The following is a 13,575-nucleotide window of genomic DNA, read 5'->3' on the forward strand; positions in this document are numbered from 1 at the left end:
ATTCAATGATAGTGCATTCAAAAAGATAATAAATTGCTCCTTTCGATTATAGCATGATCGAAATGGCTCAAAGTGTTCTTTGATGATAGCATGGATGAATAAGCCAAAACACTCCTTTCGATAATAATACAGCCCAAAAATGGTCAAAAGTGCTCTCTTCAATGATAATATAATCGAAACAACCCAAAGCACTCTATTCAACAATAATACAATCCATACGGCCCAAAATGCTCCCTTCGATGGAAGTGCAATCAAACAACATAAAGTGTTTCTTTCGATGAAAATACGATCAAAATGATGCAAAATGCCCCCTTTAGTGATAGAACGATCAAAACGATCCAAAGTGCTCCCCTTGAAAAGAGCATAGCTGAAATAACCCAAAGTGTTGTAGGGAAGTCTAGGGCGACATCATATGCACAGCGGAAGAACAAAAAATAAAAATCCCTAGATTTCCTAATGATGTATTCATCATCGTGCGAAGATTTATACATAAAATTCGTAAAATTGAAAACTACATATATGAAAGATTATGTTTTATCTAGGGAGATCATACATCCTTAAATCTCTATAGATCTGTAGGAGAGGATAAAGGAGGTCAAGTGTCATCCTCTCTAACGGTAATCCACACAACAGAACTACAACAACGCTCCTCCAATCACTGCCTAAAACTCCACACCTGCTATTTGAGGAGGAGAAGGGGAGAGGAGAATAGGAGGTGGGAACCAAGAAACCTCTAGCCTATTGGTGTTTAGTTCCCTCTTATTTATAAAGATCCCTTATCAACTTAACTTTAATGGATCCTGCCTTATTGGGTATTGGTTATCCATCCAACTACTCAAGCCTATTAGATTAGTGGATCTCTATCCAATAATCTCTCATTGGTACTTATTAGATCTCATCCATAGGATCCAATAATTCAGGAACTTATTGGATATCCTATAAGATAGGGGCTCCGACGGATATCTCATATTCGAACTTTTACTCGTCATAATGCCTACCATATATGTGTAACCCTCTAGGCCCAATATTAAGCTGGTCATGACTTATGTCTGTCAGAACTCCTTCTGGTTCAGTGAATTATTATCTCCATAATAATTTACTCGACTCATCGACTGCAGACGTACTAGGCTACTACGTTGTAGTCCCTAGACGATAAGGGGAATCCAATTTTTTGGACCTATTTATCCTCAGTTACTATATATCTATAATCTCACATCTATCCAATATCCTAGAGACTGTACACTGGGTATGGTGTTGTCAGACCCATACGGTTTCTACTCGAGTCTCACTCTAATTGGATTCTCCTGGAGAACTCTTTCTCTCTCAATCTAAATAACCCTGACCAGGGATTTATTTGAGTAAGAACACATGTAATATTCCTCTCATAATATCAAGAGTGAACGATCCTCTATCGACACTCAATAGTTCTCATAAGGTTGGCTACCACTACCGATGACTAACTATGCTAGATCTGAAACTTCCAAACTTATAAGTCTGGTATCAAAGAGTAGAGTACTCATATATGATATCATTGGTGTCTCAAGTCTAAGGACCAAGTACACCACGGGGATAATAGAATCGTTGTCTGACAATGAATTATCATTAACCATCCAACATTCCATGAGTGGATCAATTAGTAAACTCATTTTTTAATGAGGATTTGCACTGTAGCCATAGTGTCTCCACACGAGCAGCTATGAGGCTAGTTGCCTATATCATATGGATAAGTATACACAGTATACTAGTTTGTCCGGTTATCTCGATATCCCTTTTGAGTAACGTATGACCAGGATTATTTAGGGTTTGTGTTTAAAGGTGAATTAGTCTCATTATCATGATCTTATCACAATCTAATTTCTATTGCACAGATCCATTAACATCACAATATATATGCATATATGCAACAAGCAATATAAAGTGATAAAATGCCAAGATATAAAAAGTAAAAAGAATATATATTATGTCACACGTGTTATCACTCACGTGATTGGATTGTAGGGCACCTATGACTAGCAAGTGCTCTCTTCGACGAATCACAATTGAAATAGTCCAAAGTACACTATTCGATGACATGTTCGAAATAGTCAGTGGTATCCCTTTTAGTGACAGCGTGGGTGAAATAGTCCAAAGCGCTTCTTTTGACAATAAGATTGTTGAACTATTTTTTTTAGGTCAATAGTTAAGCAAAAAAGTCTTATCATGCGAAATTCCATTGTACTTGTTAAGGCACAATAGAAGGCAAGTGAGATGGGAATGATGAGTAAGGACTATCGACATCTGAACGCCATGTTCCAAACGCCATATTCCAAACACCTTAGTATCACATGATTGACATCAAACAGGCCAACACCTCATAACTATGTGAGTGACACCTTAATGTTAGATGACTCAACCCTATGAAAATTGATAGTCGATCATTATCTCATGTTTCTCGGATTTCGTGCTATATGATAGAATATGTAATCGGATGAAGTGCATAACCGTTTTAGGTATTATTCACAACCTTAACCTAATGATCAAATATCACATTATAGAAGACCCCTCGGTATATTATTAAGGGGGCTCTCCCTCTCTGTTAAACTACATCTTTCGTATTTGACACTTGATTGAATTATCTGAATCTCTTATTGATTTAAGCATCGAAGAGACCTTATCAGAAACACCCCTGCCTAATTTTTTTTTATAGAATTCCTTACCCAACATACTTATCTCCCAATATCAAGTGTGTGAGACTTACTCTACATAACCTCTATGCCAAACAATCAAATTATGTTTTAATATGTATTAAATCAAGAAGTATTAGAAATAAATATCCTTAATGAAAATGGGTTTTTCTGAAAAATATTAGGAATAAAGTCAAGGAAAATGGGTATGAAAACAATTCAAATGAAAGTATTCCTAATGAAAAGTATTAGGAATACTAGGTTGATTATTCAACTTTCATATCCTCATGAATGTTCCCAATAAAGGTCCTATATGTATATTAACTCTAAGAAGGCTCCCACATAATTGGTTTTTTTCCTCTTGGTTGACAAATGCATTCCAAAGTCCAAACTATACTTTACATAAAGTTGATCTGAGTAAAATTTGGAAGTCTTGATTGCAAAAATGAGTATAAAATACTATCTCCATGAGAAAAAAAGATACCAATTAAAAGATAAATTTTCTTAATTGTTAGCACTCAAGAACTTCTGTACTGCCCTCAATAAGAACAATATTAAAAGAAAAAAATCTCTCTTCTCTCTAAGAAACTCTGCTCTGCTATTAACTCTTTTCCCCTGGTTCTTATCTCTGTCTTGCAGCTCTTGAAGGTCTTTCTAAGACCACCTAAAAATGTTTCAGTGAGGTGAAGTGTCACCATGTCATGCTTCAATTGTATGATTGTCATTATGATTTGCATCTACCACAGCTTCAACTGTAGGAAAATGACAAGAATCTTATGCACTAAGAAACATGGTATAAGTTCATTGTTAATTAATTATCAGAGAGAAAGCATCTTATGCACTAAGAATCTGTGACTGTCTTCAATGAAGGTTATCCTCCAAAAGCTTCTCTTCTGAGATCAAACTGTAATGTCCCATCCTACAAAAGCTGATCAGTTGCCTTAATCATGGATTCAGACCCTATTATGAGCTAAATATGAGAACCTGCGCCATCACTTCACCTCTACTAATGTTGCTTGTGATAGCCACAGCATTTGCATTTCTGAAAGAACCATCTCAACCTCTGATCTACAACCACAAACCCATGCAGAGACTTCGGAGGTATCGCTGGGGAGACTACTTGCGTCCCAGGAAGAAGTTTATGGCTACATGAACTCTGTATTATCATCTTTCTTGTTCTGCTCCATGCCTGACCTAATCCTAGGATAGATATGCTTCTTCTGTCAGTTATAAGTTCTCTGCACTGACGACCATTTCCTGTGGAATGAAGAAGTAGGCATTGAAGAACTTCCTAAATACATACAGTCTTGCTGTCGTTCTGTTCAGCATTGATCATGGCATGATCACCAGTCCTTGCAGAGAGATCAAACCAACATGTTCTAGCATTTAATTACGCAAAAAAGAAAGTTTGTTCGTAACTCAAATCAAACCTTCTGTCACAAGATCACAATCACGGGTACAATACAAGAAAAGCCATCACAGCAATACACATCTCACACAAACGTCACTATAACCGGAAGAACAATACACCAAAGCAAATTGAGCTGTGTGAGTGTTCGGGCTTTCCAGGATTCTGCAGCCTCAGCATCGATCATGATGTCGAATTTGCAGGTAGAGGTCGATGGATCCTTCTCGGTGACGGTCGCCAAGCCCGAGAACCCGCAGGCCCTGTTGTCCTGGTCGTTCTTCTGGTAGTAGCTGTTGAACGCATACGAGATGTTTCCCTGCGCATCCAGATCGCTGCACGCCGTCTTGTATCCGAGGCTGGAGCAGTCTGCGTTCTCGCAAGCGTAGCTGACGCTCGGCGCGATCTCGGCGTCGTCGAGGCTCACCGAAGGCTTCAGCACGCACCACTTCCTCTCCAAGTACTTGATGTTCTTCGCCCCGACGAGTGAACTGGAATTCGCCGCCGCCGCCGCTTCTGTTGTGATGCGGAGATCGAGCTCGTACTTTGGGCTGCCGTCGTAGGCGAACACGCCCCAGTGCCTCTCGAAGTTCCCCGGCTGGATGCTCTTCTCGTCCTCGTCGACCAAGCTGAAGAGGTACGCGTCGATCGGCCCGGGTCTCAGCGGCGTGCCGTTGCCACTCGAGACATGGTTCATGAAGCCCTGGTTGAATCGCTGCGCGAGCTGCTGGTTCGCGTTCATGTTCCCGTCCGTCGGCCACCCGATCTCGCCCACGATGATGGAGACGTTCCCGAAGCCGTTCCTCTGCAGCGCCGCCACGAGGGTGTCATGGTTGGCGTCGAACACGTTAGTGTAGGTGAACGAGCCGTCGACGATGGGGGAGGAGTAGCCGTCGAAGAAGGCGTAGTCCACGGGGAAGTTGGGGTCCTCGTAGAGGCTGATGAAGGGGTAGATGTTGGCGGTGAAGGGAGCGCCATTGTCGCTGAGGAACTTGACGATGGACAGCATGAGGTCATGTATGTTGGAGCGGAAGTCACCATCGGAGGGCTTGCCGGTCACCGATCGGTAGACGTCGGCATTGAGGGGGACGGTGGTCTTGACCTGGTTGCTCAGCCCAACCGCGTCGAGAGCCGCTTGGATGTTCTGCAGCGCCGGATACGTAGTCTGCAGAAAGCTCCCGTTGTAGGTCTCCAAGAACGGCTCGTTGCCGACTGCAACAAACCTGATGCATGAAGCCGAGAGGAAGATACCGTCAACGAAAGCTAACCAAGGAAGAGCTTTGGATCATGTCATGATCGACCTGATATCAACTCCATCATGAACGTAATCCGAGACGTTCTTCGCCACCCACCGCTCCGCCGCCTTGTGGTCGGAGGCGAGGGAGGCGAGCATATCGTTGGGGATCCCGACCATCACCTGAATCCCACTGTTGGCAAGGGCGCTCAGCACGCGGTCGTCGGCGTCGAACAGCTTCGCCTTCTGGATTCCGTTGTCCTTGAGCAGCTGCACCACCGTGCTCGGCGGCAGCGGGTGGCTCGCCTGCGTCCCCCAGTTGGCGCCAATCCCACGCGCGCATCCCACCACGCAAAGCCATGACATCACCACGAGAAGCTCCGACGAACACCCCATCTTCTTCGCCCAGCGCTCAGAACCGCAACGAGCTCCGAGCTAAGAGTAAGATTCCAAACCAGTGGTGTTCAGATAACTGAACAAAGACGAGCTCTGCATGACAATCAAGGATCATGATGATGCTGCAAAAGAAGCAATTAAACTGTACTGGATCAACTTTGGAGACTAGAGAAAAAGAGTGGTTGGAAGTTGTAAGGTTTTCTGTGAGCGACTGTGGGATGAATGAAGACGGAGAAGGGGACAGAAAAAAGGAAAGCGTGAAAGCAGCAGGGTCACCTACAGGAGGAGAGGAATGGCTTAAGGAAGAAGAAGAAGCTAAGGATCGTGTTCTGGAGTGAGAGAAGAGCTCAAGTATCTGATACATATGCTCAATAATAGGCCAACATAAATAATAATTCTCCCCCACACTCACAAGAGAGGTCAAAGGTGAGGTGGTGGAATCAAAATTACTGGGAAGTATCAACAGGGGATTCCATTCCTTGGATTGAATGTACTCCACACACTTCTGAGCTTCATCTAAAATCCTCTCGATCTCGGAATCTGTCATCAGTTCTGATTACTATTTAGAAAAGGAAAGTTTAATTTGGATAATAATTTCACCCTTTAAACACTATCATAAGAGCTTCTTCTGTAAGAAAATAAGTTGACTATCATGTTAGTCCATTGCAGCTCAGGCAACTCAACTATCATGTTTACCTCCAAATAGAGCATCTGACATCAACAAGTATGGTGTGTGCATCAACATCTCACAGTTTGAGAGGAAGGGGGAGCAAGTGGAAAGAAGCTTCTCAAAGATGAGAGATTGTGGTGCTAATGAAGAAGAAGATGGTCCTAGGGCATGATTGATCCCTTGTGCTTATCAAGCTGTGTTGACAAAAACCAAAAGAGGCATGAAATATCAACATGTTATGACGCAGGGCATTTAATGGTGTCACATCTCAGTGATAAACCCAACAAGTCTAGTTTAGGATCAGATCCCAATGCATACGTGCCTCATGACAGGCCACAAGAACTAGTATTGCACCTAAAATTGACATACTAACATGATCGAACCAAAAAAAGGGTAACATGAAATGGAAAGAAAAATATAATGCAAAAAGCAATGCGTACCAAAATATATTTAATCCATCGGAACCAGCATTAATCCATAAAGGATGATAGTGTGTGTGAGACTCTCTAAGAAGCATTAAATGTTATCTAGGCAAGCAAGGAGAGAAGCTCATGGCAGTGAACCATTAAATGACATTTTTCAGAATAAAAAGAAATTAGCTGATAATTTAACGAAGGCAAAAACTATACTTGAATTTTTATATCATGGTCTTGTGGATGCATTTATTGCCATCCCTAGAAAAGAAAAGCAAGATAAAGGTAAGGATTAAGAGGAACCATTCTACTCATAATTTACTTCACGCATTCATGAATTAGCCTGCATGAGCAGTGGCTCTGAGCTATAATCCCTGTCACATCAGTTTCTAATAAGCAACTTAAATATTTAGTACAACATTATAGGCAGATCGAATCACCATTGAGCTATATAACAATCATGTTAATGAAACTTTTTTGGTTGTTTCTCCACCACTTTTTACACCAATCTTGATTGAATCACAGCATTTTCAATAAACATATTCACACCATTTTATATGATTTTTTGTTCGTTTTATGCACTATTGAAACTAAATTTAATTATTCTCAGATGAAAATAATAAGTAGAAATTTTTTGCGAGTATAGATGGCACCAATTTCGTGGCACTGTGAACTCCTTGCTATTGCTCCTATCACAGAAACAAAAAATTCCATCAATATATATAGGGTTATCGGCTACATAAAACAACTTGAAGAAACAAAACAAAGTTCAGAGAAAGAGGACCTACAATCATGAGGGTTTTGCTTCAGCTTCTATCGGTTGTCCCTTGACTTCCGCTTGCAAATATCATAAATATAAGTTTCGGATTTAGTGATTGAATGTTCTTCCAAAGAGATAATTTGTAATTACAAAGCATCTGGTTCAGCTTCACTTGTATAAACACTCTGATGATGATGATGATAATTTGTATTTCTTTCTCATGGAAATGTAAACAATAAAAGAACAGTAGCCACAATTTCTTTTGCCTCGAGCATATATTATATATATATAAAAAACTCTTGCATCTAGATTTTTTTCTATCTTAATAACCTGGAAAAAAACAACACAGTAAACTAAAAGGGAAAACTTATCACAGTGCATGAGGCAACACTTAGCCTAGGGAATCGCAGAGGAGCTCGAAGAAGCATCCTGTTTCTTCATAAGCGATATATCTTCAAGAGATGCAGAGTCATGATGCCCACAAATGAACCCAGACTCTGATTCCGTCTCCTTATAGCGAGCCCAAGTGACCAAGTATAAGCCAATAATGATCAAAATCCCCCCGACGATGCTGTACGGCACAAATGACAACATGTGACATATGAGATTTTGTTAAAAGTCCGAAATATAATTTCAGCATGGGTGATTTATCATCATATATTGAAAACAATATATAAAAAGGTGGACTCTCCAACTTTATTTCCAAATAAAATCCTCCACGGGCATACCTTGAGCAACCACTTTATGCTACTTAGCACAAATGATAATAACTAATATATCAAATTTCCATATAAAAGGTCCATATATATTTTAGCATGGATGCATCAAGAAGGCAATGATGTTGTAGTTGATGCAGAAATCACAAGCAACCATACTAAACAACCAAAAAATGATACTTTTGAGTGAACAAAATTTTGAACAAATGCACATTAACAAAGCTGAGAAGATGATAGAGTAAAAGAAAGCAAGACATTATGTTAGGAATATAGACTGGAACAGAACCTTCCAAGATAAATGGCGCTTCCAAGGAAAATCATTGACAATAAAGTGGATGATGCCGGCTGAAGAGGATTGTATAGGGATATCATTGAAGGTCCTAGAATTTTATTGGACCATGTCATTATCCCATAGTTGATAGCAGATGCAACAATTCCCTGAAAAAAAAAGTGAGTTAATTTGCTTTATTAACAAGTTGTATGGAAAATATAGTTTGAATGCTTTGGATATAACTGGCAGCAAACACCATTAGAAAATGGTTCAGTCATGAACATTGTGGTTGCTTGTTCAAAGTGCCACATAAAACATAACAAGATCAAGCAACAAACTGACCTACGAGACATGAACTGGTAAAAAACAAAGATCAGTGTGCAATTGTTTTCATGAAGACGAGAAGAGACAACAGGCAATTTACTTTCACTTAGAAGAAAGACCTGGTAAATACAAACGTCATGTGTCATCTTTCTACTTTTACTATTCCTCAAAATGTGACCATGAAGACGGGGTAAGCTGACTACTAAATTCTCTTTGAACGGGAAGACAGAGTGCTGGACCTTTATTGCATGAAAAAGAGTACATGAACGAAAAAAATTACTGGCCTGGAAGAGATCAATCTCAAGGACATGAATCAAACCCCTACTAGGAATATGAAAGTCGAAATTCAAGGGTCTTAAATGTTGTGAGCCAATCTAATCCTACAAAAATATATTACAAAATTCAAACCAAGAAAGCACGATTAGCAGATGCCTTCAGAGATGGAACTGAACTGAAAACTAATGTTGACAATGTTAAATACACTTGTTCACCAACAAATATTTTAGTTGGTGATTATACCTTTGCAGGTTCGATTTCCTCAAGTTGTCTAAACATGTTTGGAGGAAAGGATTATGCATGTTCAAATAAACAATTTTCAAAAAGATGATATGATCTTAATCAGTGATTTAAAAAGTGCTAGGCGCCAAAAGGCAGGTCCAAAAACGCCCGAGGCGCTAGGCGCTCGCCCGAGCGAAACGAGGTTCTAAAATAGAAAAATATATAATATAATTAATAAATATAATTATTTAAAATTTTAAATAAAAATATGCTATTAAATTAAGAAAATCTAAGATACAAAATCAAAATAATATATTATTAATCTAATAAATACAAATACTATTATTAGTATACTGTTAACAGTATACAGAAGGAGAAGAAGGACGAGGAGTGTAAGGAGGTGCTGACTGAGAAAAGAGAAAGCGGCAGCGGGAGCGGCGAGCAGCGACAGCGGCAGCAGGAGCGACGAGCGGCGACAGCGGTAACGGTAGCGAGCAACGACAACGGCGAGCAACGGGAGCAAGAGCGGCAGCGACAATGAGCAGGGTTAGGGTTGGGCAACGACAGCTGATATCGGTTATAGTTGGTTCGATTAAACCAACTAAAGCACCAAGACCGAACCAGGCCTAAAATCCTGGTTCGGTCGCCAGGTTTAACCCAGGCGCTCGCCCGAAGCGCCCAGCGCTTGGGCTCAGGCCTCGTTGAAGCGCGTCGCCTGGAAGTGAAGCGAGGCGCTCTGGCCTCGTCTCGCCTCGCCCGAGCGCCTAGGCGAGCGCTGCGCCTTTTTAAATCACTGATCTTAATGGAAGAACATGATATATAATTGCCAGGTTTTAATGCTAGAAAAGCTGAATAATGTAATAGGCTATACAACAGCACTAGATTAGAAATGGGACTTACGAGCACCTAAATAATTTGGAGAGATTGCTAAATTGTCCTTATCAGGATTGCCAGTGTCAGTCTACACCAGGTTTCAGCTGATCGGCAGACTGTGTCAATATGACTGGAATTTCAAATTTTCCCATCATACCAACACATGATGCTGCTAAACGAGGGATAAAGAAAATTGCTAGAATGCCTACTCTCTTCTTCGCTCCTCGTCTCCCGTCATACCTTTTCTTGGGCTTCTCTTCGAACTTTAAGAGTCTGGAAATAATATATCAAATGGAAACAGGAAAAACATTTCAACCAAAATTTTATAATTAAATTATCTAAGCTTCAATTGGCCTCACCATGGAACTAAATTGATTTCTACCAGGAATATAAAATCTTTAAAGGTATACTTGTGGAAAAGGTTGACGCATCAAGAACATAACGAGTCAGTTGTAGGTGCATGAAATGAGCAATTGCTGAAAATCAGAGCAAGCAAGAAATACTTGATAAGCCAAGATTGGAAAGCTTTTACACAGACAAAATCAGAAAGTGTGGCTTACAGCATATAAGACAGCAATTATCTCCGGTGGGGTCAACATCCATTCTGTATAATCACTGGTATTAAATATCCCAGCCAATACCATCAATAAAGCCCCAAAGAAGTAAGAGTACGCTGTCAAAGACAAACTGGCAGGATATTTTCTCAACACTGGAGCCTGAAAGAGATAACAAAGCAAACAAAAAAACACCACATGTAAAAAAACATAAATTGTAAGATGCAAGGGAAAACAAATCACTATCATTGCTACAGAAGACTGCCAAATAACCAATAAGCTGAACTCAAGTAGTTGCAGTTTTATATCACTTATGTGTTCCAAGTTTCTGTATAATTCAGTTAGATCATCTTCAAATTTTCTTCTTTTGCAAATTTAAAAGAGGTGAAGAAAAGTAGTTAAAATCAGCAAGGAGCTATTCAGTTCAAGAAAAAAACATAATCATAAAACTTGAACCTTGCATCTTTTGAAATACTTTCATGAATCATTAAGGAAAAAATTGATGCCTCTTGTGTATGTTCATTATAATTCCTTTACTGCCCATCTTATTAATGACAAATGCTGAAACCTAGTGTCTGGATTCCAGTGTGAGGATTGATAAGATTCTTCAAGTACCTGTAAAACAAAATAAGCAGCCATGCAGAAGCAGTTCCCTATCAAGCACAGGACACCGATGTGCCACTTCTCAAGCCCAAATCCAAGAGGACCAGATGTTAACCACCCAATTGGTTCAGGCTGAGGCTTCATGCCTACTGCATTATGATAAGACATATCATAAACAATGGATCCAACTATAGCTGGACCTTGGTAAAGAACCATTAGTATTGCACCAGAGACACAGACAAGTGTCCCTACAACCTTCATGCGACCTTCACTTGCACCCAAGTCTATTGTCTCAATGCTGTAACCATTAAACATCAAAATATATATAGACAAGTATAAGGTCAAGTAGATACTAAGTAAAATTAAACAAAAGCAAAAGCAAATTACCCCAATACTACAGACAAGATGAATGTAAAGACTGGTATTGCAGGCTGAATAGCTGATGCATAAGTTGGGTTTGTGTAGCTTAGACCAAGAAGAAATAAAAGCTGGTTTGCAAATATCCTGATTCAAGAAATCCATAAGTTATCTAATTGATTCAATGAACAGAGAAAAGTAAACAAACTAAAGTCAATTAGTATATGCTGGCATTTACCCAGTAAAACCAAGAAGGAAAAATGATGTTAAGAGGCGCCGATTCAGTTGAAGGCGGATACTTCTGCCAAAAGAAGACCACATTTACTAACCAATCATTCTGATCACTAATTAAACAAGAAGTAACACAAAAGAATTCAATCTAAAGAGTAAAGAAGCAATATATTTCAACAAGAGGAACAAAAACTTAAACGAACCAATAAAAACAACAAGTAGTCCATATATGGGCATGCTAATTTGAACATACTAACAACTATTTATCAAATTTAATCTGGCCAAACAACCATAAGGCTCTTCCAAGAAAAGTAAGAACAAACTGGAACATCTTAGACACTGGCCTGCAGTTGCTACAGGAGAAATCAAGATCCATATTGACATACCTCAGTGGCTAAAATGTATAGGGTTGAAACAAAAGGGGGATCACCTAGTTCAGCTTTAATTACTAAATTAAGAGACTACAAAAAAGGATATAAACCCACTTGATTTCCTTTTCTTCTGTGTTCTAAACTCAAAACAATCTTGTCTCCCAAATCACAAGGGCACCTTTGTGTAACTTTAATTGATGGAACCATTTGCAGACTGCACCTTCTCAAGATTTCACAGTTGCATTCATCCATGAAAATTCTTTAGAATTGTTCTAGCTGATCGATGTTAAAATTTCTCAATTTTCTCGAACTCAAAGGATGCCTTTACCATTCTTCTCCTTTTTCTGTTTCCCCTTTTTCTAGCTATCATACTCCTTTCTACTTGCATCCATAAAATTATCAGCCAATCTTCTTTTTGATGATTTTTGCTCAACAGATGTGTTTATTCTGAAGCACTAAGAGAATTTGATTTCTTATTGCCAACATTTTAGGCAGGGTAGCATGGTTCAAAAAATATGTTGAAGAACATCAATGAATTCACTTAAAAATCCTTCCCTAACTAGAAAAAAAATGCCATAAGCCTTTGTAATTTTCAGATCATCCATAAATCTAGAGTAAAGTTGAGATCAAGTAATCAGATAGCAGATTCTATTGCTTCAAGTGTTCAAAGAGGAGATCAGGATCTAATAATGAAACTAAGTGCTTCCTATGGGATTGTGAGCCCTGAGACTTTCTTTCCATCTTATCTGCAAGATAAAACCTTTTGCTCAAAGTTTTTCTACTCTGCCGTTTTCCAATTTTCATTATCTCAAGTTTCACCCCATCCACTGCATCTTTTGTATCCGAAGGTTGGATGGTAAATGTCTTGTAACAGTACTCTATTTATTTACCAATCTTCAAGCCAAGAAAATGATTGCTTTCTTTCATGATCTGCACTCTGAACAAACCCACGCTGTTATATCCGGGGTAACAACAACACATAATTTCCCAATCATTTATTTTCTTGCATCTGAATTACTCATTTATTCATTCTTCCAAGAAAAGTTGTCCGGCCTCCTAACCAAGTTCCAATTTTCATGTTATCCTCTGCACAACACGATTCTCATACAACGTGTCAATTAATTCCCTTTTCTCCCTCAAGCATAAATATCGTTCTTAATCAACAAATTAATACTCGCACTATCAAAACGGGAAATGAGCCATGCATGCAAGAGAAAAAAGTAATTGTATTTTCCT

At 39.4% G+C, this 13,575-nt stretch overlaps 2 protein-coding genes across 5 annotated transcripts in view; both read right to left on the bottom strand.

Moving 5' to 3' along the window:
* Positions 1-4,027: 4,027 nt before the first annotated feature.
* LOC103998742 (glucan endo-1,3-beta-glucosidase 6-like) lies at positions 4,028-7,709 on the bottom strand. Of its 4 annotated transcripts, XM_065083857.1 has the most exons (5): positions 7,570-7,709; positions 6,395-7,470; positions 6,111-6,238; positions 5,370-5,737; positions 4,028-5,291 (listed from the first exon to the last, which is right to left on the bottom strand). In XM_065083857.1, the coding sequence occupies exons 2-5, from the start codon at positions 6,441-6,443 to the stop codon at positions 4,157-4,159; spliced, it is 1,680 nt and encodes a 559-aa protein (XP_064939929.1). In that variant the 5' UTR covers positions 6,444-7,470; positions 7,570-7,709; the 3' UTR covers positions 4,028-4,156. The 4 variants fall into 4 exon arrangements, with proteins under 4 accessions (XP_064939929.1, XP_064939930.1, XP_064939932.1 ...); XM_065083858.1 differs by lacking the exon at positions 6,111-6,238; XM_065083860.1 differs by lacking the exons at positions 6,395-7,470; positions 7,570-7,709 and having other exon boundaries at positions 5,370-5,791; positions 6,111-6,209.
* Positions 7,710-7,730: 21 nt separating this feature from the next.
* LOC103998743 (WAT1-related protein At4g19185) overlaps positions 7,731-13,575 on the bottom strand; it is a 6,443-nt gene continuing 598 nt past the window's right edge. The window contains exons 2-7 of the mRNA XM_009420308.3: positions 11,976-12,038; positions 11,768-11,884; positions 11,393-11,678; positions 10,784-10,939; positions 8,544-8,695; positions 7,731-8,112 (exon numbers count right to left, since the gene is read on the bottom strand). Of these exons, the coding sequence (XP_009418583.1) occupies positions 7,938-8,112; positions 8,544-8,695; positions 10,784-10,939; positions 11,393-11,678; positions 11,768-11,884; positions 11,976-12,038 (949 nt within the window). The 3' untranslated portion in view covers positions 7,731-7,937. The remainder of the gene's footprint in view (positions 8,113-8,543; positions 8,696-10,783; positions 10,940-11,392; positions 11,679-11,767; positions 11,885-11,975; positions 12,039-13,575) is intronic.

This window comes from Musa acuminata, chromosome BXJ1-9 (assembly GCF_036884655.1).
Source record: "Musa acuminata AAA Group cultivar baxijiao chromosome BXJ1-9, Cavendish_Baxijiao_AAA, whole genome shotgun sequence".
Classification (NCBI taxonomy): Eukaryota; Viridiplantae; Streptophyta; class Magnoliopsida; order Zingiberales; family Musaceae; genus Musa; species Musa acuminata.

Coding starts and splice junctions, on each gene's coding strand:
- LOC103998742 (XM_065083857.1), bottom strand. CDS start 6,443: ATGTTGATGCACACACCATACTTGTTGATGTCAGATGCTCTATTTGGA. Junction 6,239..6,394: donor GTCAGATGCTCTATTTGGAG/GTAAACATGATA, acceptor AACTGATGACAG/ATTCCGAGATCGAGAGGATT. Junction 5,292..5,369: donor CATGATGGAGTTGATATCAG/GTCGATCATGAC, acceptor TTCATGCATCAG/GTTTGTTGCAGTCGGCAACG.